This window comes from Panthera tigris, chromosome X (assembly GCF_018350195.1).
Source record: "Panthera tigris isolate Pti1 chromosome X, P.tigris_Pti1_mat1.1, whole genome shotgun sequence".
NCBI classification, from domain to species: Eukaryota; Metazoa; Chordata; class Mammalia; order Carnivora; family Felidae; genus Panthera; species Panthera tigris.
Genome location: NC_056677.1, coordinates 97,785,747 through 97,812,353, shown reverse-complemented (window position 1 = coordinate 97,812,353; position 26,607 = coordinate 97,785,747). Strand labels below are relative to the sequence as shown.

Sequence of the window (26,607 nt, the reverse complement as noted above, 5' to 3'; positions counted from 1 at the left end):
ACTTGGTAAACCACACTTCCCTACGCCCCTTAAATTTCTTCACATACGTAGTCATTTTTGCCAACATTTACTAATCACTGACTGTGTGCCGGGCCCCGGGGGTCAAGGACTCGAGTCCTTGTCCTTGAGAGACCACGGTCCAGTGGTAGGAGGAAACAGCTAGCAATGACCAGAGCACGGCTGCCGAGTGTTGCTGGAGAAAACCCCTAAACCAGATCAACAGGTGAGACGACAGGAGGGCCCTCCCTCCTGCCAATAATCTGCTTTTCAAATCCATCTTGACTTCCTTTTCCACAGCGCACCTCGCTTTCTCTAGTTGGCCCCCCTGCTCTCGTGTCAGGAGGAAGGAGGCGAGGACACTTCCTCCTAACTCATAATTTCATGTTCCTCGTGAAAACAAACTGCTGCAAGAAGAGAAAAGTAAGCACCCATTCCACTTTCGCCTACTTCCGACAAAGGTTTCGTTTGTTTGGAAATAACGACGGGATGGAGACAGCTCACACATCTAAACGTTCATTGAACACCTGCGGGCTTGCCACCAAGATGATGGCAGTGAACAAGGTCCCTGCCCTCATGATATTTACAGCCATTGGGAGTTTGCTGCTCTGGTGGAGAGAAGTGATACTAAGGGAAGTAGGCAGGAAAAATTGAAGGGGTGAGGGCGGTGGGAATAGGTATCTCCAGGGCAGTGACAAATGGGTGGCTTTGGGCATTCATGCCCTCGGAATCGGGAACCGCACCCCCCTTTCCCCAGCACGCATACACAAGGTAGTCCTGAGGTAGTAACTTAACTCTGCTCGTAAATGAAAATCTAACTCTCTGTGGTATTCACAGATGCTATCTTTAATTCCACAGGAGAAAGGTTAATAGGAGTTTTGTAGCCTTTTGTTGGTGTACAGAAACTCTGCTGGGGCGCCTGGGTGGCTCAGTCGGTTGAGCGTCGGACTTCGGCTCAGGTCATGATCTCACAGTTCGTGAGTTTGAGCCCCGCGTCGGGCTCTGTGCTGACGGCTCAGAGCCTGGAGCCCGCTACGGATCCTGTGTCTCTCTCTCTGTCCCTTCCCCCGCTCGCACTCAGTGTCTCTCTTTCTCAAAAATAAACATTAAAAAAAAAAAAAGTAAGTGACAAGTGGGGGCGCCTGGGTGGCTCAGTCGGTTAAGCATCTGACTCTTGATTTTGGCTCAGGTCATGATCTCACAGTTCGTGACTTTGAGCTTGAGCCCTGCATCTCTGGGATTCTCTCTCCTCCGTCTCTCTCTCTCTCTGCCCCTCTCTCTCTTCTCTGCCCCTCCCCCACTTGCTCACACGCTCTCTCTCAAACTTAAAAAAAATTACAGTTTCTTTAAAAAAAAAGTGACAGGTGCCTGACAGAAATAATACATCAGGGAAAGGTAATATGATGTTCACAGTTGGGGGTTGAAAGTCCTAAATGAGAAGGTGGCTTCTGAGTAGACTTGAGAAGGACACGAGGTAGAAGCCTCCAAAAGAAAAAGCATGTGAAAAGGCCCTGGGGCAGGAGCATGCCTGGCCTGCTCAGGAATGGCAAAGAGGCCCCATAATGGCTGGGGTAGAGTGAGCAAGGCGGGGGGCAGCCAAAACGGATGGAGTGAAGTCAGAGAGCTCACAGGGGCAAGATCTTACAGGTCATAGTTAGGACTTGGGCTTTTCTTCCAGATGTTATAGGAACCACCACACAGTTTTGAGCAGAGGTGTGATATAATCTGACTTACTATTTTAAAATAAAAGGATCACTCTGGCTGCTGTGTTGAAAACAGACCAAAACAGAGGAAAGAAGGGCAAAGAGACCTTAAGCTGTCGCAGTAATCTAGTAGAGAAATGACAGTTGCCTGGACCAGGATGGCAGCAGCAGTAGTCAGAAGTGATCACATTCTGAGCATATTTTGTAGGTAGAGCCCACAGAATTTGCTGACCGACCAAGTGTGGGGCGTGAGAGAGGCAAAGATTGTCTAAGCACCCGGGAGGATGAGGAAAGGATTGAGATGGAGAAAACTGCAGGAAAAAGTGTGTGTGTGTGTGTGCGCGTGTGTGTGTGCGTGTGTGTGTGCGGTGGTGCAGGGGGCTATCAGTTTCGGACGTGTGAAGCCATGGGATTAAGATCACCACGGGAGTAAGTATAGATGGAAGAGAAGAGATTCAAGGAGTGAAGTCTGGAGCCCTGAGGCATTTAGACACGCGACAAAGAACCAGAAAAAGAGGGTCTGAACGAGGAAGAAAACCAAGCAAGCGTACTGTCCTGGGAGCCAAGCGAACCGAGTATTTCAAGGAGGAGTCAACTCAGACAAATGTTGCTGATGGGTCAAATCAGGCCATACCAGAGACATTAACCTAGGATTTGGCAACAGAGAAGTCACGAGTGATCCTCAGAACAGGTGAAAACCTGATTGGAGGGGCGCCTGGGTGGCTCAGTCGGTCGAGCGTCCGACTCTTGATTTCAGCTTCACGCCCAGTCCTGATCTCACGGCTTCGTGGGTTTGAGCCAGGCATCGGGCTCTCTCTGCTGGCAGCGCAGAGTCTGCTTGGGATTCTCTCTCTTTCCCTCTCTCTCTCTCTCTCTCTCCCCCTCGCTCTCTGCTCCTCCCCCACTCGGTACAGTCTCTGTCAAAATAAAGAAACTACTCAAAAAAACAAAACCAGCATCACTCTGGCTGCTGTACCGAGAAGTGACTGGAGGGGGTAAGGTCAAAAGAAAGCAGAAGCGTTAGGAGGCTTTTGTCATGACTCAGGTGGGGGATGGTGGTATCTTGGGCCAGGCTGGGGGCCGCGGGGGCGCGTGGATTCTAGCTGGAGAAGAGAGCTGTTGAAGATGTTGTTCTAGATGTTGAGGAGAGCACGAACAGGGCTTGCTGGCAGATTAGAACAGAGGGGTAAGAGAAGAAGAGTCAAGGGTGGATCTCTATAGACCATGCCTTTTAAAAATGCAGAATTATCCTCCTCAAGAAGTTGCAGATTGCTGGCCTCCAGGATGAAGCTCAGACTCCCGGGCCTGCCCCGGGAAGCCCGGGACACCTGCTCGGGGTCTCTGCCCCTTTGCACCCACAGAGTTCCCCCTTCCTGGAAAGCCCTCCCTCCGTCCCCTTCTCTGCCCCGTCCTATTCCTTCATCAGGATTGCCCTCCAGCAGCCCCTTCTCTGAAGGCCTTTCCGTGGCCTTCCACTGCCCAGGCTGGGGGCACTCCCAGCATCCCACGCATCCCTCCCAGCACGTGGGCCACGCCCTGCCGCCAAGGACAGTGTCCTGGATCCCACTACAGCACACGGTGCCGGCCTTCGGCTTTATTCGCTTCCTCCACCGCGTTACTCCCTGCAGAGGGCTGGTGAGCCCCAGTCCCCCCCCCACTCCAACCCACCTGCTGTGCGCCCCGCCCATCTCCTTCTCTCCCCCCTCACTGGCTCTCTCTCCTACCTACCAGGCTGCTTTTGTCCTAGGAAGGCAGGGGTGGGGGTTATTCGAACAAATATATGAATATCTGAAATGATATGAAAGTGAAAATATTCAGATATTTCCCAAAGACACAATGGAAATTACCTATGGGGTAAACGTAGCCTAGGGAGTCGGGAGGGGGCGGGGGGCTCAAACTCCGCAACGGTGAGATCATGACCTGAGCCGAAGTTGGACGTTCAACCGACCGAGCCACCCAGCTGCCCCTCATTCATAGTTTTGTCTGTAGACCCATATAAATGTGTTTTTAACTTTACGCCGAAATATAACACCCATACAGAAAACCGTGTAATCCCGAAGGGTACAGCTAGATGCATTTTCACAAAGTGAACACACCCATACAAACAGCACCCAGATCCAGAAAAAGAGTATGATCAGCGTCCCCTGCCCCCAAAGATAGCCACTGTCCTGACTTCACATGGCACAGATTCCGTTCTCCTGGTTTTGGTCTTTACGTAAATGGAATCACACAGAAAGCGTGCTCTTGTCTGGCTTCGTTTGTACCACATTTTTGTGGATGTTGATGAGATCATCCTTGCCATGGTGGTTTTGTCGTAGTTTGTTTATTTCCACTGCTGGATAGGAGCAGTTGGCAAATGTTTTGGTCTTAAGCCTCCTTAAGACCACTTACCTCATGGACCTCTGTGTATGTAGATAGATACATACTGTATTAGAAAGTAAAACAGGAATTTTTTTTTAGAGAGAGAGAGAGAGAGGGCACAAGTGAGCAAGGGGCAGAGAGAGAGACAGAATCCCAGGAGGGGCAGAGAGAAGGAGAGAGAGAGAGAAGCAGGGCTCACCCAACGTGATGAGGGCCTCGCACTCACCCAAAGTTGGGCTCGAGCTCAGCAGATGTGGGACTTGAACTTACGAACTGTGAGATCGTGACCTGAGCTGAAGTCAGATGCTTAATGACTGAGCCACCCAGGTACCCTAAAACAGGAATATAAAAAACACACAAGCACACATTCTATTGTCTATCAGAGCAAGGAGGTCATTCTAGTTACATAGCCTCTTGAAAACTCCACACTACGCTCATGAGAGCACGAGAGTAAAAGAAGCAAGTGATGTCTTTGTATTATTAGAAAAGTCATGTTGAGGGGCACCTGGGTGGCTCAGTCAGTTAAGCGTCTGACTCTGGCTCAGGTCATGATCTCGCGGTTCGTGAGTTCCAGCCCCGCGTCGGGCTCTGTGCTGACAGCTCAGAGCCTGGAGCCTGCTTCCGATTCTGTGTCTCCCTCTGTCTCTGACCCTCCCCCCATTCATGCTCTGCCTCTGTCTCAAAAATAAATAAACGTTAAAAAAATTAAAAAAAAAAAAAAAGTCATGTTGACCTCGCAGATCCTCTGAAAGGGTCTAAATGACCTCCCCAGAGTTCCACGGATCACACTTTGAGAACTGCTGCTGTATTGCCGCCCTTGGGAAACACGCGGTGCATCTGCTCACGTGGCGATAGATTAGGACAGTTTCCAGCTTGGGGCTCTCATAAATAATTCTGCTACAAGCAATCTAGTACCTACCTCTGCAGGCACATTTGTTCCCCTTTCCGTCGGGGAAACGCCTAGGACAGGAAATGTAGGGTTAGATAGGAGGGAGCCACGTAAAATACTTACATAATTTAAAAACTAGGGGCGCCTGGGTGGCTCAGTCGGTTGAGCTTCCGACTTCGGCTCAGGTCACGATTTCACAGCTCAGGAGTTCGAGCCCCGCGTCGGGCTCTGTGCTGACAGCTTGGGACCCGGAGCCTGCTTCTGATTCTATGTCTCCCTCTCTCTCTGCCCCTAACCCACTCGCATTCTGTCTCTGTCTCTCTCAGAAATAAATAAGCATTAAAAAAAAAAAGAACTAAATTTACAAAAAACATTCTCTCTTCGTGTCTTTCTTGTCCGGGGAAGCTCCTCTCCTGATGCCCTTCGGCCTGCCCCCGCATGCCCGCCGAGCCCCCCACACTGTCCACTATACCTGCATCTCCGTGCATTGTTACTCTCTCTTCTTCCCACCTTCTTCTCCATGATCTACCAAAACCCACCAACTCTTGAGCTCACCACTCTCTCGCGCGGCCCTTCTTTGTCTCCTTCCCTTCACACCCAAATGTCCTCAGAGCATCTCCTCCCTTCAAGGCCTGCCCCACCTCACCACTCACCCACTCTATTCCCTTCTTGCCACCTTCCTCACGTCCCATCTATACTGCCCGACTTTCACGGGCACCAAGGAGCACCATGATGGCCAATCCCGGAGCCTCTTCACAGCCCCTGTCCTTTCGGACACCCGTGGGACCCAGCTCGGTGGCATTCTGGTCCCTGAAATGTGCCTCCGGCAAATCTGGCTCCGCCCAGTCAGAATGTACCGCACCTCGACTCTTGTCTCTTGTGGCTGGCGGCGTGCGGCTCCTTCTGGCTGGAAAGCCCTCCTCCCCGTCTCCCCATGTCCTGATCCCACCCGTATTAGTCTGCCAGGGCTGCCGTAACAGAATGCCAGACTGGGTGGCTCAAACGACAGAAATTTGTCACAGTTCCGGAGGCTAGAAGTCCAAGGTCACAATGATCAGGGCATCGGCGGGTTTGGTGTCTCCTGAGGCCTCTCTGGGGCACCTGGGGGGGGGGGGGCTCAGTCGGTTAAGCGTCCAACTCTTCTTGGTTTTCCGCTCAGGTCCTGATCTCACAGTTTGCGAGCTGACGCCCCGAGGGGGGCTCTGCACTGACAGGGCGGACCCTGCTTGGGATTCTTGTCTCTCCCTCTCTCTACCCCTCCCCCGCTCACGCTAGCCCTCTCTCAAAATAAATAAACTAAACAATTTTTTTTCTAAATCTCCTGAGGCCTCTGATTGGTTTGCAGTTGGCCGGCCAGCTTCCATCGTGTTCTCACATGGCCTTTGAGGGTCTCTGGTGTCTCTTGGTGTATCCCAAAGGACACCAGTCAGATTGCTTTAGGGCCCACACCAGCAAGCCTCGTTTTAAGTTAATCACCACCATAAAGGCCCTGCCTCCAAAGAGTCATGTTGTGAAATACTGGGGTTAGGGCTTCCACATGTTTATTTTTATCTGAGAGACAGAGACAAAGCGTGAGCAGGGGAGGGGCGGACGGAGAGGGAGACACAGAATCCAAAGCAGCTCCAGGCCCCGAGCTGTCAGCACAGAGCCCGACGCGGGGCTTGAACTCACAAACCGTGAGATCACGCCCTGAGCCGAAGTCGGACACCCAATCGACTGAGCCACCCAGGCGCCCCTCCCCTTCAATCTTCTTGTAACAGTTTATTTGCTTCCTAGCACTCTCTGCCCTGTTACCATACAAGGGAATGAAAGTAATAATGTCTGCTGTTCACTGAGCTCGGGGGCTATTATGTGCCAGGTAGACATTAACTCAGGCCTTACTGTGTGTGTAACGTGTTACCAGCGACTCTGAATCCTCACCGCGGCGCTGCGAGTTAAGCAATATTATTTACCCCCATTTTACAGAAGAGGGAACTGAGGCACAGACATGCCGAGTTACGTATCCAACGTCATGTAGCTAGTACGTTGCACTGGTGGGTGTCCAAACTCAGCTGGCCCTGGCTTCAGAGTCTGTCAGCACTGCACTTGGGGCCTTTTCGGTTCGACAGGTACCCAGGCCTACTCCGTGTCAGGCTTCGTTCTTGGCGCGGGGGGTACAGGAGGGAAGAGATGCGACCAAAAAACCCTGCCCTTGTGGAGGCTTGTGGTAATGGTACGGTTCTAGATTTTACTGCGGCGGTAGGTCCATGAAGTTACACATGTGATAAAGCTATATAGAACTACACGCACACACACACACACACACACACGCGCGCGCGCGCGCGAAGTTACACATGTGATAAAGCTATAGAACTGCACACACACAGATGAGTGCACATCTAGCGAGTGACATCTAAGCTCTTTGGATTGTTCCAATGTCAATTTCCTGGTTTTGATATTATAGCAATGCAAGACGATAATGCTAGAGGCTGAGTGAAGGGTGCACAGGATCTCTCTGTAGATTTTTGTGCGTTCTTGTGAATCCCTGAGTCTTTCAAAATAAAGAGTTAAAAAAAAAAATCTCCCTGCCCTCATTGAGCTTATGTGGAATTAGGACGATAAAGAAATACGTGCCGTGACATACTAGATGGTGATAAGTGTTATCATGAAAAGCGGGGAATGGGGATCCGGAGCGTTGGGGAATGAATGGTCTCTCGTGAGTGGAGACATTTGAGCCCTGACTTGCAGGAGGTGTGGAAAGCAGCCGTGGGGTACCTGGGGGAATGGAGTCCCAGGGCGGGAGAACACCTGGTGTAAGGCCATGAAGGGAACTGTGTCTGACGTGTTTAAGGAAGAGCAAGGAGGTCAGTGAGGCTTTAGCAAAGTAAGTGAGAGGGAGGACAGCACGAGGCTGGGTGAGAGAACTAATGTCCGACCAACTGGGTAGGGCCTTTGAGGCCACTGCAAATTCCTGTGCTTGCTTTCTTTTTTTTTTTTTTAATTGTTGTGTATTTATTTATTTTGAGAGAGAGAGAGAGAGAGAGAGAGAGGGCAAGGGTGGGGCAGAGAGAAGGAGAGACAGAATCCCAAGCAGGCCCAGTGCCATCAGCGCACAGCCCAACGCAGGGTTTGATCTCATGAACTGCGGGACCATGACCTGAGCTCAGATCAAGCGTTGGATGCTTAACCGACTGCGCCACCCAAGTGCCCCCGTACTTTCTTTTATGAGGAGAGGGATGGGGAGCCATTGGAGCGCGCTGAGCGGAGGAGCGCCATGATCTGCCTGAGGTCTTGAAAGGGTCGCTCCGGCTGCTGTAGGGAAGCCAGCAAGCGGGCAGAGCAGCGAGGAGCCTTAAATTAATCTAGGTGAGAGAGGGTGGCTCGGACCCGGGTAGAGGTGATGAGAAGTTCTCGGATTCTGGATAAATGTCAAAGTCAAGCGGACCAGATTTGCTGACAAACCAGATGCGGGATGCGAAAGGGACGGGTGGAAGATAGATTTTGGCCGAAGCGGCAGAAGAATGGAGTGCCATTTGCGGTGATGGGGAGGACTTTGAGTGAGCCAGTTAGGGGTGAAAAGGTCAGGAGTTCTGTTGGAGACGTACTAAGTTTAAGGCATCTATGAGACATCCAAGTGGATGCCGAGAAGGTGATCGGAGCTCAGGAGAGGTCCAGGCTGGAGATACATGTTTGGGTGTCATCACCCAAGAGAGTATTTAGAGCTATGATATTGGATGAAATCGCCAAAGGAGGGAGTGTATATAGAAAAGAGAAGAGGTCCAAGGGCGCCTGGGTGGCTCAGTCGGTTAGGTATCCGACTCTTGGTTTCAGCTCAGGTCACGGTCTCACGGGTTTGTGAGTTCGAGCCCCACAGGGGGCTCTGTGCTGACAGCGCGGAGCCTGCTTGGGATTCTGTCTCCCTCTCTTCTCTACCCTTCCCCTCCTCTTGCTGTCTCTCTCAAAGTAAATAAATAAACTTAAGAAAAAAATTAAAAAAAAAAAAAAAGAGGAGGAGGTCCAAAACCGAACCTCGGGGCTCTCCAATGTTAAAAAGGAATTGAGGTAAGGAAGAATCAGCAAAAGAAACTCAGAAGGGGTAGCGTGCGAGGAAGAATCAAAACCAGCTAGAACAAAGATTGCGCTCTAAAGCTGTTAAGAATTAAAAAGATGGTTGACCCCTCTCGGCACCTGCCCCCCGTGGCCCTGTGGGTGTGCAGGCCAGGGGCGGCCCCAAAGAGTAGGAGGCGGAGGGGGAGCAGGTGGGCAGGTCTGAGTGGCGATGGCACACTCCCCGGGAGAATCGGGATGGGCAGGAGACCGCAAGGATACGCCCAGGAGCTGTGGCATCCAAAGAGGAGCAAGCAGTAAAAAAAAAAAAAAATCTCAACATGGAAAATGCCAACCAAGAAAATAAAACAAAAGGATGCAATGGAGCAAGTTGCCAATAAAGGAGAGTCCTTGACTCTCCCTTTGGAAGCTGGTATATATCGTGTGCCTAGAGGAAACTGCAGGTGATTCCACGTTCGGCAGCCCATGCTGCAGTCTAGGTGGGGCACGATGGAGGCTTGCAGAGCCACAGGCAAGGGCGACAGAAGAGAATATGGCGGGGCGCCTGGGTGGCTCGGTCGGTTAAGTGTGGGACTCTTGGTTTCGGCTGAGGTCATGATCTCCCGGTTTTCTGGGTTCGAGCGCTGCCTTGGGCTCTGTGCTGACAGTGCAGAGCCTGCTTCGGATTCTCTGTCTCCCTCTCTCTCTCTGGCACCCCAGTTGATTTATTTTGAGAGAAAGAGAGTGAGCGAGTGGAGAAGGGGCAGAGAGAGAGAGAGAGGGAGAGACAGAATCCCAAGCAGGCTCCACACTGTCGGCGCACAGCCCAATGTGGGCCTTGAACTCACAAACTGTGAGATCATAACCTAAGCTGAAATCAAGAGCCCGATGCTTAACCAATTGAGCCACCCAGGTGCCCCACTGTCTCTGTCAAAATAAATAAATAAACTTAAAAAAAAAAGAGAGAATATGGAAAGGATTGGGGAGGAGGTGAGACAGCTGAGGGAAAAGCAATCCGGTCATGGTCTGAGGACGGTTAGCACTTGACCCTGCGGCCGTGACCATCAGGATGAGTTTTGCCTCACATCTTGAATCTTGTCTTCCCTGAAGTTAACAGGAAGACATACCTGCTTCCTCAACTTACATGTTCTCAATGTACCTTTGTTATAAACCTTTTGGTGTTCCATGTCTCTTGTGGGTCTCCTGTTACCAGCTTCTAACTGAATGTTATATTTTGACCCAATCTGTAGGATTGTGTCAGCAGGGGAGTTTTACCCTATTGTACAGCAAGATGCTCATCATACATTGTGAAGTTAATAAAGCAGTTTAAAGAGGCAAAAAAAAAAAAAAAAAAAAAAGATTTCTGTAAGCTCTCAGCACCGTGTCAATCGCACCCTCAACCTAGGGTAAATGGTAGCTATAATGATGATAATGATGGTGATTCAGCAACTAAAGGCTTATTTGCTGCTCCTCTGGGCCACCAAAAACAAAATACTGGCTCTCAAATAAATAATAAAAATCCAGGTTAAGAAGCCTGAGGTCTCACTTCAGTTAAACATAAAATTATCTGGATGAGGGTCTGAATTTAAAAACTGGATGGGATTAAAGTAACCAAAGTTTTGCTGTTAAAAAAAATGGTTATTAGGGGCACCTGGGTGGCTCAGTCGATTAAGTGGCTGACTCTTGATTTCGGCTCAGGGCATGATCTCACAGTCCGTGAGATCTATCCCTGCGCTGCATTGGGCTCCCCGCTGAACTTGGAGCCTGCTTGGGATTCTCTCTATCCTTCTCTCTGCGCCTCCCCTCCTCTCGTGTGTGTGTGTGTGTGTGTGTGTGTGTGTGTGTGTGTGTGTGTGTGCACTCTCAAAATAAAATGTTTATTTATTTTGAGAGAGAGCATGAATGGGAGAGGGGCAGAGAGAGAGAGAGAGAGAGAGAGAGAGAATGAGAATATGAAGCAGGCTGCAGGCTCTGAGCTGCCAGCACAGAGCCTGATGCAGGACTTGAACCCACAGACCTCAAGATCATGACCTAAGCTGAAATCGGTCGCCCAACCGAGCCACCCAGGTGCCCCAAAATAAATAAACATTTTAAAAAATGGTTATTAGGGGCGCCTGGGTGGCTCAGTCGGTTAAGCGTCCCACTTCAGCTCAGGTCACGATCTCACGGTCCGTCAGTTCGAGCCCCGCGTCGGGCTCTGGGCTGATGGCTCAGAGCCTGGAGCCTGCTTCCGATTCTGTGTCTCCCTCTCTCTCTGCCCCTCCCCCGTTCATGCTCTGTCTCTCTCTGTCTCAAAAATAAATAAAAATGTTAAAAAAAAATTAAAAAAATAAAAAAAAATTAAAAAATGGTTATTAAATTTGGCTCAAACTTCCTATTGTTTGCGTATTTCCTCTCTAGACCTAAGCCACCAGCATCCAGTTGCTCAAGACAGAAACCTGGACCAAGTCCTGTTAATGTCACAATCATCTCTTGATTTTATTTCTTCTTATTCAACATCCCCGGGGACTACTTTACTTTGGGCCATTTCTTTTTTTAAGATTTCATTTTTAAGTAATCTCCACACCCAATGTTGGGGCTCGAACTCACAACCCCAAGATCAAGAGTCACATGCTCTACGGACTGAGCCAGCCAGGCCCCCCCGGGCCAGTTTCTTGCCCAGACTATTTCCAAATTCTCTCCCACCTAGTTTGTTCTACCATCTGTCACTGTACTCCAATATAGGGATTCCTAACTATTTCTGTGCTGTGGAGTCCTTTGGCAGTCAGATGAAGTTTATTTTCAGAATGTTTTTAAATGCATAAGACAGAGTACATAGGATTACAAAGAAAAGCAACTACACTGTAATAGTTATCAAAATATTTTCTAAAAGAAATGTGTGCTGTAATAACATGAGCTTCTTTTTAATTGTTTGTTTGTTTATTTATTTATTTATTTATTGAGAGAGAGAGAGAGAGAGAGAGAGAGAGAGAGAGAGAGAACCATCGGCGTAAGGGCAGAGAGAGAGCAAGTGAGGGAATCCCAAGCAGGCTCCCCATTGTCTGCACAGAGCCCGACTCAGGACTAAATCCCACGAACCCCGAGATCATGACCTGAGCCAAAATCAAGAGTTGGATGCTTAAGTGACTTGAGTCACCCAGGCTCCCCATTTTTTAATAATTTTATTAAAAATTTTTTTTAATGTTTATTTTTGAGAGAGAGCATGCGCATGCACACACACACACACACACACACACACGCGCGCGCGCGCGGTGGGGAGGGGCAGAGAGAGAGAGAGAGGGAGACACAGAACTCAAAGCAGACTCCAGGCTCTATGCTGTCAGCCCTTAGCCCGACACAGGGCTTGAACTCACAAACTGTGAGATCATGACCTGAGCTGAAGTCGGATGCTTAACCGACTGGGCCACCCAGGTGCCCCTAAAGTTTATCTATTTATTTTGAAAGAAGGAGAGAGAGAGAGAGAGAGAATGAGCAGGGAAGGGGAAGAAAGAAAGAGAGAGAGAGAGAGAGAGAGAGAGAGAGAGAAAGAGAGAATCCCAGGCAGGCTCCGCAATGTCAGTGCAGAGCCTGATGCGGGGCTCAATCCCACCCTGAGCCAAGGTCAAGAGTCAGTGCTTAACCGACTGAGCCACCCAAGTGCCCCGGACATATAGGCTTCTTAACACAGTTCCACTTATGGGCCTAATAACTATAGTTTACCCTTGAACAACGCAGGAGTTAGGGGTGCTGACCCTATGCAGTGTAAAATCTACGTGTAACTTTTGACTCCCCAAAAACTTAATAGCCTACTGCTGACCAGAAGCCTTACTGATAACACAAACTGTTGATTTACACATATTCCATATGTTATATGTATTATATACTATATCCTTATGATAAAGTATGCTAGAAAAAAGTTTATTAAGAAAATCACCAAAGAAAATATTTATAGTACTGTATCCATCAAAAAAATCCACATATAAGTGGACCCAGGCAGTTCAAGTCCACGTTGTTGAAAGGCCAACTGTCCTATAATTCCAAACAAGTGATGAATGTGTAAATGGTATTTCAAGACATCTGCATCAAATGCAATGTGACATGAAACCATCTTTGATTTCTACTGGTGACAAAGTCATAGGTACTGTTGACGCGACTATAGTATGTTGCCTACCTTTGTAAAGAAAGTGCTAAATTTCAGACAGTTTGATAAAAACAAGTTGTGATTTTTTTTTCCCATCCAAGTTCATGTATACTGTGAACTCTATAAATGGACCGTTTGTGGACCCCAGGTTAAAAACCCTTACCTTAATCTTCTGGTGCAAAATGGCCTGAAGTGACTGCAAAGATACACAGAGGATTTTGTTTCTTTTTTATTTCATTTTAGAGAGACACAGAGAGCGCACAAGCAGCGGGGAGGGGGCAGAGGGAATCTTAAGCAGGTTCCACGCTCAGCGCACAGCCCAAGTGGGGCTCAATCCCACGACCTCGGGATCAGGACCTGAGGCTAAATTAAGAGTGTGACAGTCATCCGACTGAGCCACCCAGGCGTCCCAAAAGTTTGTTTTTATTTTTTTTAATGTTTTTTTTTTTTAATTTATTTTTGAGACAGAGAGACACAGAGCGTGAGTAGGGGAGGGGCAGAGAGAGAGGGAGACACAGAATCCGAAGCAGGCTCCAGGCTCTGAGCTGTCAGCACGGAGCCTGACGCGGGGCTCGAACTCAAGGACTGTGAGATCATGACCTGAGCTGAAGTCGGACGCTCAACCGACTGAGCCACCCAGGCGCCCCCAAAAGTTTGTTTTTAAATGTGGAGAAGAAAAACATGGAATCGGGGATCATCAACATCCAAAACGCATGTCATTAATTCCTATGCATTTTGCAAAGCGGGCTAAAAGTCCGTCTGGGATTCCTAGCAGCCAAGGAAAAGGTTATCTCGAAATTTCTCAGCTTAGACCTTGATTAGCAGCAACCTCTTGCCTAGACCTCCCGGACCCACCCAGTGCAGCCCTCGCCACCCTCCCTTGCTTTCTCCAACATCACCATCCCTTCCCGTCCAGCACGGCCCAGCCAGCCAGCTCGAAACCATGCTAGAGGTCGAGATAAGACCGAGATGCGCACCGCCAGGCCACCCCGGCGGAGGTTAACCCTCGGCGCTCCGCTTCCTAAACCCAGGACCGAAGTCCCTTGCACTCGGACGTGACGTATCCCCCACCCGCCCTTGGAGTTAGCCCCGCCCACTCTGCTCTTTCTGCCCTCGGAAGGGCTACCACTTCGGCTTTTACCACGGCCTGTGCGCCTCACCCACGAAGCAGGGTGCCCTGCTCCCGAGGGCCCCACTTACGGAAGTGGCGTAAAACGAATTCCATTTCGCACGGACAAGCGCGATTTGCCGAGTTCCCACGAGAGCGCGCACGCGCACGCGTGCGGGGCTGAGGCAGAAAGGGCGGCCAGAGACGACCATCGGCCAATGGCAGCAGCTTCCAAGCTCCGCCTCCGGCAACGTCTTCTAAATACGTCCTTCCGCCCGCTTCCTTCTTTTCCTTCTTCGCCATCCTTGCGTGCGCCGCTGGTCGTTTCTCGCCATGGTAAGTTTATCCGTAACCATCGGCCCCGGGGTGCTTTCGCGAGACTTGAGGCTTCCGCGATCTCGCAGGCACCGTACGCTGTATCGAGGTGCTGGGGCCTTTTAAAGGCTTTTTCTAGAGAAGGCCGAGTTTGGCCACGGCTCCAGCTACAGGCCTGGCGGGAAACTAGCAAGTGACGGAGAACCTAAGGTGGGGGGGGGGGGGGGGACGCTTTGTGCTCCAGGCCGCTGCCCAGGCTAGCAGGGGTTTCCCCTGCCCTTCGCCCTTCTGGAGCGAACTGTGATTCTGGGACAGAGAGAAGTCGGGGGGATCCACTCCAGAAACCGTGGCCCGACCTTGGGGCACGTGGGACGTGCCAGGCATCGAGAAGGGAATGTGGTCAGCTGGCTTAAGGAAACTTTTTAAGTTGGCTGCCGGCTGCATACCAAACTAGGCGCTTACAGGACTTTTAATTCTTTGTTCGAGGATTTAAGTATCTCCCCCGTGGAAGCACCTGGAAGAAGGGGTGCTCTAGTGTGAATCTATATGCCATTAGGGCGTTCAACCTAAAATGCCAACTGAGGACAATTATGGTCGTGGATTTTAACCTGTGATAGGTTTCTTAGAACATAAAATTGCCTTCTGCTTCTACGTGTGGAGAGAGAGGATTGGTAACTGGTTGTTTTAGTTGACAGAAAATCTACAACTGCTACCGTGAGCTGGGAGAGAGGAGTGTAGTCCTTGCCTTCTTTGTAATGGCCCCTGTTATTATGCAAGGGTGTGTTGGACCACGTTGGCCAGACTCGAGACTACCACTCCTGCCATTTCCAGATTGTTCTGCATTCTGAAGGGGGGGGGGGGTGGTTGGGGTTGGACTTAGATGACCCAAGTACTTAAAGCCAAAAACGCAATGAGAAATTGGGAAAGTCATCCTTGAAAATTATGTGTTAAGTACAGTTAGAATTAATACCAAAATGGTCAGTGGGTTAGAATAGATTTATTGACGGTCGAGGACTTTGTGTATATTTTAATTACTCTTGGCATGACCCTTGAAATTAGGTACCTGTTGTACATAGTGCACTGAGACTAGTTGGCTTGCAAGTGACAGATTGTTCTGGGTGACCAAAAGCTTGTGTCCTTGGGGCCCCTGGATAACTCAGTGGGTTGGGCGGCCAGCTACAGCTCGGGTCATGATCTCGTGGTCTGTGAGTTCGAGCCCCATGTCGGGCTCTGTGCTGAGAGCTGGGAGCCTGGAGCCTGCTTCCGATTCTGTGTCTCCCTCTCTCTCTGCCCCTTCCCTGCTTGTTCTCTGTCTCTCTCTCAAAAATAATAATAAACAATAAAAAATTTTTTTAAAAAAAGCTTGTGTTCTTTTGTGAAAACCAAGTTCCTCAGCCATCCCCAGTGGTCCTCTGGGTCCTGGGTGACAGCAGGGAAGAGTGGAAGGCACCCTAGCCTTGGAGCATAGATGACCTGAGCTTGAATCCCAGGTCTGCACATTAATACTCTGATTTGGGGTAGGTTACTTACTTTTCTGACTCTTGGTGGTTTTTATTTGAACAGTGGGAATTATATATCTGCCTCTAGAAATTGTAAGAAGCAGCACAAAGGGCGTGATGGGTGGGTTTAGCATTGAGAAGGTTGTTTTTGGTATAGATAAAGCATTCAAATGTTTGTGGATTAAGGGAGTTCCTGACTTTGAATCTTTTGAGCAAGCTCTGGTGTTGCTGTCTAAATCGATTACCTTTTTGGGGCGCCTGGGTGGCTCAGTCGGTTAAGTGTCTGACTTGACTTTGGCTCAGGTCATGATCTCGCCGTTCATATGAGTTTGAGCCCCGCATCAGGCTCTGTGCTGACAGCTCGGAACCTGGAGCCTGCTTCAGATTCTGTGTCTCTCTTTCTGTCTCCCCCTGCCATGCTCATGCTCTGCCTCTCTCAAAAATAAATAAAATATTTTGAAAAAATTTTAATTGGTTACCTTTTCTTCCCAGTCTTCTCACAAGACTTTCAGGATCAAGCGATTCCTGGCCAAGAAACAAAAGCAGAATCGTCCCATTCCCCAGTGGATTCGGATGAAAACTGGTAATAAAATCAGGTAAGGACCCCCCACACACACACACACCCCGCCCTGTAATCACCTGCGTCTTTTGTGGGGTTGTTGTTTTGTTTTAATGTGCTTCCTCTGTGTTTCTGGGCAGAAACCCAGCCCACCTCTGGGATTAAGGGCAGACACTCCAATATTTAATTTCCTGTTGTCTTTAGTCTGAGCCAGAACGTAAAGTGGAAGGCTGTCTTGTTGCTCGCCTAGTCCATCTTTGAGGTGTTTATCTTTTCTAAAAGATTGGAAGATTGCCCTCTACTGCAGAAGTAGTTGAATTGATGGTTTTGGAAAAAAGGTGGAATTGCTAGAATTTCGACAGAAGGCCTCTGGGGTCATCTAGGCTAACAGGCAAAGCAGGCTCCATGCTCTCAGTGCAGAGAGAGAGGGAGAGAGGGAATCCCAAGCAGGTTCGACACTGTCAGTGTGGAGCCCGATGTGGGGCTTGAACTCAGGAACCGGGAGATCATGACCTGAGCCAAAATCAAGAGTCACTTAACCAACTGAGCCACCCAGGCGCTGCCCTCATACAACACTGAGAAAAGAGCATTGAGCCTCTTGGCGAAGTGGTTACTTGGGCAGGTCAGCCCTTCTATAAGCTTGCTGCAGTTCCGTTGAGAACATTGGACATCCATAGTAAAGCCCTTTTTTAATGGATTGGCATGAACATCAGTTTCTCTGTCCTATCCCCACCTGGTGGTGGGGCCTGCTGTTACGGGTTATTGTGAGGAGTGAAAGAAATGTATATTTCAGAGTATACACTTGGCCCAGAGAAACTGGCACAATTGTAGGATTTTTCTCTTCCCTCAGCTGCCTTGCAACTTTTAAAGTGTGTTAAAGCAGGTTGCAATTACAGTGCTTCGTTTTGTGGAAGTACTGACATTATCCTGCTGAAAGAAAAACAGTGTTGATCATTTTTGATTTTGCCTCTCTAAGGGTAAAATCAGGACAGATTGACATGGACAATTCTGAGGAGCTTTCACTCTGCACGTCACTTGCTTTGATACTGAAATGATTGGGGGTGTTAATCTATTGGAAAGATTCTGCAGATGCTGTTTTGATGTTTTGAAAGACGGGAGGTTCGAAAATAAAGATGTCTGGGTCTCCCCAGGGATGTTGAATCACAAGTAGGTGTGCGTACTCTTGGCAGGGGAAAGAACTTCCCCACCAGTCCAGTCTCAAGAACCAGTGTGTTTTCTTGGCCTGGAATCCTTTGGAGAGGCAAAAATTTGATGTGACCAGTTCTTAAACATATCCAGCAAGTCACTTTTTACTCTCCAAAGAGCTCCAAACGTGTTAAGGGAAGGCAAACTGGGAGCCTGTTGAAGTCAGACTGCCTTTGTAACCCGCAGTTTCCTTCTGTGCAGATACAACTCCAAGAGGCGGCATTGGAGAAGAACGAAGCTGGGTCTGTAAGGGTTCGAACACGAGATGGCACACGTTTATGCCACCTGAAAGTCATCCGTTTCTATTCCATCACCTCCCTGCTGCCTGACCAGTAGATCTGTTTTATCAGGAAATTGACTTTTCTCTGTTACGATGCTTCTTCTGCTCCTGTAGGTTGGTTCAGTAATAAACATGTGAGACCTTTTGGTTGAACTGCTGCTGTGTTCTGATTTGTGAAGGACTGACTTCCTCCTCCTGTCAGATCTCCCATAGCGCTGTCCGGTAGAACTTTGTGCAGTGATAGAAATGTCCTTTGACTACTGAGTATTGGAAGACGTGTGGCTAGTTTGAGTGAAGAGCTGATTTTTTTTTTTTCAATGTGTAAATTGTTTTTGAGAGAGGGAGGGTGACAAGGAATGTGAAGCAGGCTCCAGGCTCCGAGCTGTCGGCACAGAGCCCGACGCGGGGCTCGAACCCACAGATCGCAAGACGGTGACCCGGCCTGAAGTCGGACGCTTCACCAACTGAGCTACCCAGGCGCCCCAGGAACTAATGTTTAAATTTTTATTTAATTGTAATTAAAAAACTCCATGTGGCTAATGGCTCTTACGCCTTATGGGAAGTGAATATTTGAGGTAGCACATTCTTTTTTTTAAGTAGGTTTCATGCCTGGCGCGGAGCCCAACACAGGGCCCAAACTCGGGACTCTCAGATCAAGAATGGAACTTGAACTGACTGAGCCACTCAGGTGCCCAAGCACATTCTTAAATAGCATCTTTATATACTATTCTCTAATGCCAGTCGTCAATACAAGTAGGAATCATCTGAACCAGGGGTTATCAGACTGGTCTGCCTGGTTTTGTTTGGCCTGTGAACTAAATTTCTGTATTTTTAAATTGTTGAACGAAATCAAAAGACTGTTTTGACACACTAAAATTCAGACTTACTGGGCCTTTATGTGCCAGGAACTGTTCTAGATACTTGGGGTCAGTTGATAGACAGGTGTGGGTGTAGGTTAGGCTACACCCTAGGGGCCAATATGGAAGCCAGAGCAAAGGTCTGGAAAACGTGGGAAGGAACAAAGGGTCCCTAATTACCTGTGGGATGTAGGTGAAACTACAGCGAGGGAAAGGGGAGTCAGGTTTGGTGGCGACCCCATATGGGGTTTGTAGGGACCCTGTGCTGGATATAGCAGAGAGCAAGTGGCCAGGGATGGCCTGGCACAGGGGTCCCTAACCCAGAACCACACTAAGAGGTTCAGATGGTCATAATCCTGAAGGACCACTGTTTATTGGAAATCAGAAGAGTGGGCTACAGAATACCAATTAACCAACCTAGGAACCTGGGAGCTGCTGCTGTGGGGACAACAGGGGGTTTGTTTTGTTTTTAAAATTTATTTTGAGAGAGAGAGCGTGTGAGCAGGAGAGCGGCAGAGAGAGCGGGAGACAATCCAAAGCAGGCCCTGCAAGGCACCGCGTGCACAGCCCGATGCAGGGCTCGAACCCCGGAAACCACGAGATCGTGACCCGAGCCGAAATCGAGAGTCAGACACTTAACGAAATGAGCCACCCAGGCACCCTGGTAGCAGTGGTAACCTAAAAAATGTTACACGGATCCAAAGCAGTGGGGCTCGATATAATTGGCAGTCCTGTGCCCGGAATTTTCAACTTGGAGTATTAAAAACACCTCAGCCTCGGGCCGGCCGGGTGGCTCCGTCTGTTAAGTGTCCGACTCTGGATGGAGCCCTGTGTTGGGCTCCATGCCGACAGCGCAGAGCCTGCTTGGGATTCTCTCTCCCTCTCTGTTCCTCCCCTGCTCACATACACACTCGAATATTAAAAAAAAAAAAAAACAACACACACACACACAAAAAACCTCAGCCTCACTGTTCAGAGTAGGTTGGGACACCTCGAAGGTGCCACTAATGGACCTTAAACAGGTGTCAGAAATGAAAGGTAGAATGACATGGGCACCAGGGATGATTGGTTGTACATAAGGGGTTAACTTTTTTCTTTCCCTAAGGAGTTACTTTTGAGCCTGGGAGTTGGGCACAGGTCCTGGTTCCATTGGCCCCTCACTAGCTCTGGCTCGTTCGGTTGCCAGTATTTGTTTGCCCATCTGTGAAGGACTAGATCAGTGCTTCCTGAAGGGGGAATTATGGGAGCTCTGAGACCTTCAAGATCTACATTTACAAACTCCCAGAAGTGTGGCATTAGAGGTCAGCTGTTGAAAGACATGGGGTCAACCCTGAGCTGACACTGCCCGCCCGTTGACGTCCTGCTGAGAAGCAGGCACTTGGGGGTGGGGGGGGGGGGAGTCTGCTGAGTTGGGATTCAAATCCCACTCTTCGTTTGCCAGCTGTAAGCCTCCGGGTCTTCATCTGTGAAGTGGGGCCAGTGGGAGCTCCCTCAGGGGGCTGTGAGGATCATGTACCTACAGCACTTGGTTTGGTGCCTGACCAGGAAAACAAGGAATGGGGAGTGAGCAGGAGTCGAGGGGTGTGGATCCCTCCCCAGCAGACATGACCTATGTGCTGGATAAAGCTAAGGACAGATAGTGGGGAGGGACAGGTCGTCCAGGGAGAGGTCAGGCACAGCTGTCAATGTTCGCGCTCAGTGTCAGCCTCTAGACAGATGTTGGTTCCCTTCCAATCCCGGGATTCTAATTGCGAGTGCCTTAACCACCTCGAGAGCTCGGAGAGGAGGCAGGGCAGTGTGAGAGTTAAAATCCTGGGCCTTGCAGTCAGGCGTCGGTTGAGTCCCAGCTCCATCCTGACCCAACTGTGGAAACTCGATCTTTAGGACTTTAGGAGACTCCCCCCCCCCCCCCCCCGCCCCAAGTCCTACCTACCTTGGGGTTTGTAAGGATCGATAATGTCTATAAAGGGTCGGTTCTACCGGGTGTTCCCCCATCGTACAGATTTTAAAAGGTTATACAACTCTTCTGCTAATAGCAACTGACATTTTGAGTGCTTACCATGCCAGGGAGCCGCCCTTAGGAATGGCCACGAGGACCCGACGGAACAGAGTGAAATATTAAGCATTCGCACTTCCCCCATCCTGTTCTGTTCCAGAGAAGTCAACATCAAACCACCGCCCAGGCAAAAACACTGGTGGGTGTTTGGGGCACCAGAGGCAAGCATAACCTGCAGGACTACTGCAGTCAAGACTATACGGGGCGCCTGGGGGGCTCAGTCGGTTAAGCGTCCGACTTTGGCTCAGGTCACGATCCCGCGATTCATGGGTTCGAGCCCCGCATCGGGCTCTGTGCTGACAGCTGTCAGGAAACAAGATGATCGACATCCCAGAAGCCCCTCCTTGGGCCCCCTTCCAGTCACTACTGCCCCCAGATGTAACCACTGTCCTAACGTCTAACAGCATAGATTAGTCTTGCCTATTTTTGCATTTTATAGGAATGGAATAATTAACTTTGCACTTACTGTGTCTAATTTCTTTTGTTCACTCACCATCATAGGAGATTTTGTTGTTATGTGCAGCTGTAGAGGATTCATTTTCATTGCTATGTAACGTATTGACCTTAAAACTGTCAGGGGCGCCCGGGTGGCTCTGTCGGTCAAGCGTCCGACTTCAGCTCAGGTCACGTCACGGTTTGTGAGTTTGGGCCCCGTGTCTTGCTCTGTGCTGACGGCTCAGAACCTGGAGCCTGCTTTGGATTCTGTGTCTCCATCTCTCTCTGCCCCTCCCCATTTCATGCTCTGTCTCTCTCTCCAAAGTAAACAAACATTAAAAAAATCTTTTTAAATAAATAAACACTAAAAAAATAAATAAATAAAACTGTCAGTGGGGCGTCTGGGTGTCTCAGTTGGTTAAGCGTCTGACTTTGGCTCAGGTCATGATCTCGTGGTTCACGATTTTGAGCCCTGCATCGGGCTCTGTGCTGACAGTTCAGACCCTGGAGCCTGCTTCACATTCTGCGTTTCCCTCTCTTTCTGACCCTCCCTCACTCACGCTCTCTCTGTCTCTCTGTCTCTCTCTCAAAAATAAATAAATAATAAATAAATAAATAAACAAATAAATAAATCTGTCAGTTGGGCATCTGGGTGGCTCGGTCGGCTAAACATCCGACTCTTGGTTTTGGCTCAGGTCATGATCTCATGGTTCATGGGTTCAGGCCCTGCCCTGGGCTCTGTGCTGACAATGCAGAGCCTGCTTGGGATTCTCTCTATCTCCCTCTCTCTATGCCCCTCCCCTGCTTATGTGCACGCTCTCTCTCTCTCAAAATAAATAAACTTAAAAATAAAATAAAATTAAACTGTCAGTTATTTAACCAGCAAAAATGCATTTTTTCAGGAATAGCGGAGAACTGCACCTCGGGACACGTGAACCGAGGCACAAAAGCAAACAAAGGAGGTGAAGGCTTTAGTTGGAAGGTGCTGTTACAAATAAAAAGTCCATGGGAGTAAACTGGGAGTTCGAAATATGGTGGCTTTTCATTGGCTGAGTTGTGGCCGTCACCGGGCTGTTATGAGGCAAGGAGAAAATCCTTCCTCCTCCTAGGGTAGTAAAGTATAGGCTTCTAACTGGGGTCTTTTCCTGTTGGGGTCTGCAATTGACCATGGATGGTAGGGCATGGGCGCTCCCCCTTCTGGCCTCCTGTCTCCGTTTTAAATGAGCTTTCCTTTTGATGAATTTTCACAAGCGTTCCAGTGTGTGAATAGACCACGGTTTATTTCCCCATTTTACTCTTGATAGGCATTTGGATAGTTTCAGGTTTGGGGCCTTTAGCGAACTGCTATGAACGTCTTTGTACATACCTTTCGTTGGACATGTGTATGCATCTCACTACAAGTGATTTAGTTTTCATTTTCTATTTCTCGGGATGTATAAACATAACAAAAATGGTTTTTTAAATTTTTTTAATGTCTATTTTTGAGAGAGAGAGAAAGCAGAGTGTGAGGAGGGGCAGGGAGGGGCAGAGAGAGGGAGACACAGAACTTGAAGCAGGCTCCAGGCTCTGAGCTGTCAGCACAGAGCCTGATGCGGGGCTGGAACCCACGAACCGTGAGATCGTGACCTGAGTCAAAGTCAGACACTTAACTGACTGAGCCACCCAGGTGCCCCAGAAAGCAAATTTTTTTTAAAGAACAGGAAAAGAAAACTTTTTCAGGGTTTAGAAGGGAACCACTCATATATGCTGCTTTTTTTTCTTTCAAGTGGGGACTTTAATATAATCCTTCAACGATGTCTCATGGAATCCAACGGCAGGAGACACCCAGGCTTCAAGAACCAGAACCAGGGTCTTAAAAGCCATTAAGAAGCCAGGCAGGCTGTTCTCCCTCTGGGGCCTTTCTTTCAGCTTCTTCCTGCCTGCCTGCCTTCCTTCCTTCCTTCCTTTTTTTAAGTTTATTTGTTTATTTTGAAAGAGTACAAGCGGAGGAGAGCCAGAGAGAGCGCGAATCCCAAGCAGGCTCCGAACTGACAAAGTGGAGCCCGACGTGGAGCTTGAACCCACGAACCGTGAGATCATGACCTGAGCCGAAACCAAGAGCCAGACGCTTAACCCACTGAGCCACCCAGGTGCCCCTCTCAGCTTCTTTCTGAACGTCACTGTACTCTCGTCCTTCTGGGCAGACCTGTTTCCTCTGCTTCTCTTCGAGCAAAGCCGAACCTGGCGTCCACTTGGTCCCAGAGAGAAATGGGTGGGAATCTCTGAATCCCCACAGCAAGATCATGAGATGGTGAGCCTGACTGGCCCAGTCAAGAATCAGTCGCCTAACGGGGCGCCTGGGTGGCTCAGTCGGTTAAGCGTCCGACTTCGGCTCAGGTCACGATCTCGCGGTCCGTGAGTTCGAGCCCCGCGTCGGGCTCTGGGCTGACGGCTCAGAGCCTGGAGCCTGCTTCCGATTCTGTGACTCCTTCTCTCTCTGCCCCTCCCCCGTTCATGCTCTGTCTCTCTCTGTCTCAAAAAAAATAAATAAATGTTAAAAAAAAAAAAAATTAAAAAAAAAAAAAGAATCAGTTGCCTATCGCTGGAGGGCAGGGTCCTGTGCAAGCATGACTGCCCTGTGGATGGACGAGTGCCCAGAAAGAACAGTGTGGACTGAGCTGACGCCTCCGAAGCGCACGGACTCCAGTGGAGCTCTAAGGTGGGAACGAGAGACCTGCACCCTAGGGCTGCTGTTGCTTCAAGGAACCTCTTACGTATCTGGGCCTTTGTCCTCTTCTGTTCGCTTCTTTTCATCCAGTGCTCTCTACAGTTCTTTATGTCGAGTCTTAAGTTTGCTTTTCTGCGGGTGTTTCCAGAAGCTTCCACGAACGTGGAGATGTGGGAAAGATGACGTGTCAAGTAAACAAGAGAGAATCCTGAAATAAACTAGACAAACTTACGAGCTGTGGGATTTGAAAAAGACATACCCTTTTGACCTTAGACCAAATTCGTGGTTTGGGCTACAAGGCCAGTTAGGCATTCAAGCTAGAAAAAAATGTTACTCCTCTTTAGAGACTGAGGAACGAGTCCCATGTTCTTTTTTTTTTTTTTTTTTTTTTACTGTTTATTAATTTTTAAGAGACAGAGAGAGAGTGGGGGAGGAGCAGAAAGAGAGGGAGGCTCTAGGCTGTCAGCACAGAGCCCGAGGCGGGGCTCGAACCCACAAACTGTGAGATCATGACCTGAACCGAGGTCAGCCGCTTAACAGACTGAGCCACCCAGGCGTTCCAAGCCCCGTGTTCTTATCTGGAGCTACTTGTTCTGGAGGAAGCCCTTGGAGCTGCCTACAGCCTGGCATGCGTCTGAGTTCTCCAAGACATGTATTTTGATGGGTTCCGAACAGCACATGATAGATGCAACTTGTTTGATTGCTATCAATTCATTATTGTGGTTGTGTTTGAAAACATTTTAAAAATCCAGTAACCATAGGGGAACTGTGTGCAGAGCACACAGGAACTCTCTGTGATAGTCTTGCAACTTTTCCGTAAATCTACAACTATTTGAAAATAAAACGAGTTTAAAAACAGAATGAAATAACCAACCAAACACCTAAACCTAAGGGTGAAATTAATTAACCATGCATTTTAGGGGTGCCTGGCTGGGTCAGTCAGTAGAGCAGGCGACTCCTGATCTCAGGGTTGTGAATTCGAGCCCCATGTTGGGTGTAGAGATTACTTTAGAAAAAAAATTTTTTTAAAGCACGCATTTTAAAATGTGGTGCTTACAGAAGTATGCCGATAGGAAAGTGAGCTCCTGGTATGTTTACAAATCACCAAAAGCTATTGAGTTCCACTGATGATGTGTACATCATAAACACCTATCTTTTTTTTTTTAAATATCTTTACATTTATTTATTTTTGAGGGAGGAAGAGAGAGAGAGATGCAGAGAGAGAGAGGGGGACAGAGAACCCGAAGCAGGTTCTGCACTGACAGCAGAGAGCCCGATGCAGGGCTTGAACTCACGAACCGTGAGATCACGACCTGAACCAAAGTTGGATTCTTAACCAACTGTAAGATCGTGACCTGAGCCCAAGTAGAATGCTTAACCAACTGAGCCACCCAGGCGCCCCTATAAGCACCTATCTTAAGGTTGTGTCTACACAGATTGGCTCCCCATTGGTTGACAGAGAAAATCTACTATTTGTAGCCTGTCCATTCTTAGTACAACCCTCTGTATAGGTGCTTTGGTTAATCGTGTGGGGGTAGCAGAAGAATACGGAAAGCTCATGGAGCTTTGGAGCTGGCCAGGTCTGGGTTTACATCGTTTACCATTCACTAACTAGCTGGGTGACTTTAGGGGAGTTACTTAACCTCCCTGGGTATGTGTGAAATGGGGGTTAATAATACTGTGCTACAACATGGATGGAACTGGAGAGTGTGATGCTAAGTGAAATAAGCCATACAGAGAAAGACAGATACCATATGGTTTCACTCTTATGTGGATCCTGAGAAACTTAACAGAAACCCATGGGGGAGGGGAAGGAAAAAAACCAAAAAAGGTTAGAGTGGAAGAGAGCCAAAGCATAAGAGACTCTTAAAAACTGAGAACAAACTGAGGATTGATGGGGGTGGGAGGGAGGGGAGGGTGGGGAATGGGTATTGAGGAGGGCACCTTTTGGGATGAGCCCTGGGTGTTGTATGGAAACCAATTTGACAATAAACTTCATATGTTGAAAAAAAAAAATACTGTGCTACAGACTTGCTGTGACAATTAAATGAGATGGTATATCAAAAATATCTGGTCAGGGGACGCCTGGGTGGCTCAGTTGGCTAAGCGTCCAACTCTTGGTTTCAGCTCAGGTCTTGATCTCACGGTTCGTGAGTTCAAGCCCACATCGGGCTCCACGCTGACAGCGTGGAGCCTGCTTGGGATTCTCTCACTCCCTCTCTCTCTGCCCCTCCCCTTCTTGCTCTCTCTGTCTCTCTCAAAATAAATAAATATACTTAAATTAAAAAAATATCTGGTCTATTGTTCAGACTTAGTAAATGGTAGCAATTCATCTTTAAGAGTTCCTAGAGTAAACCTGTAACATAGTTTTTCTTCTTTCTTTTCCTTCCCTTCCCTTCCCTTCCCTCAGCTTCCTTCCTTCCTTCCTTCCTTCCTTCCTTCCTTCCTTCCTTCCTTCCTTCCATCCCTCCCTCCTTCCCTCCCTCCTC

The 26,607-nt window shown here is 48.8% G+C and overlaps 1 protein-coding gene and 1 non-coding gene across 2 annotated transcripts; both read left to right on the top strand.

Moving 5' to 3' along the window:
- The first annotated feature begins 14,431 nt into the window (after window positions 1-14,431).
- On the top strand, window positions 14,432-18,216 carry RPL39 (ribosomal protein L39). Its single transcript, XM_042974151.1, has 3 exons — window positions 14,432-14,540; window positions 16,511-16,614; window positions 17,985-18,216. Exons 1-3 carry the CDS (start codon window positions 14,538-14,540, stop codon window positions 18,031-18,033), a joined length of 156 nt encoding a protein of 51 aa, XP_042830085.1. The 5' UTR covers window positions 14,432-14,537; the 3' UTR covers window positions 18,034-18,216.
- LOC122235612 lies at window positions 17,454-17,585 on the top strand. Its single transcript, XR_006213653.1, has one exon. It is a non-coding gene; the product is annotated as a small nucleolar RNA SNORA69 (small nucleolar RNA).
- Window positions 18,217-26,607: the final 8,391 nt, after the last annotated feature.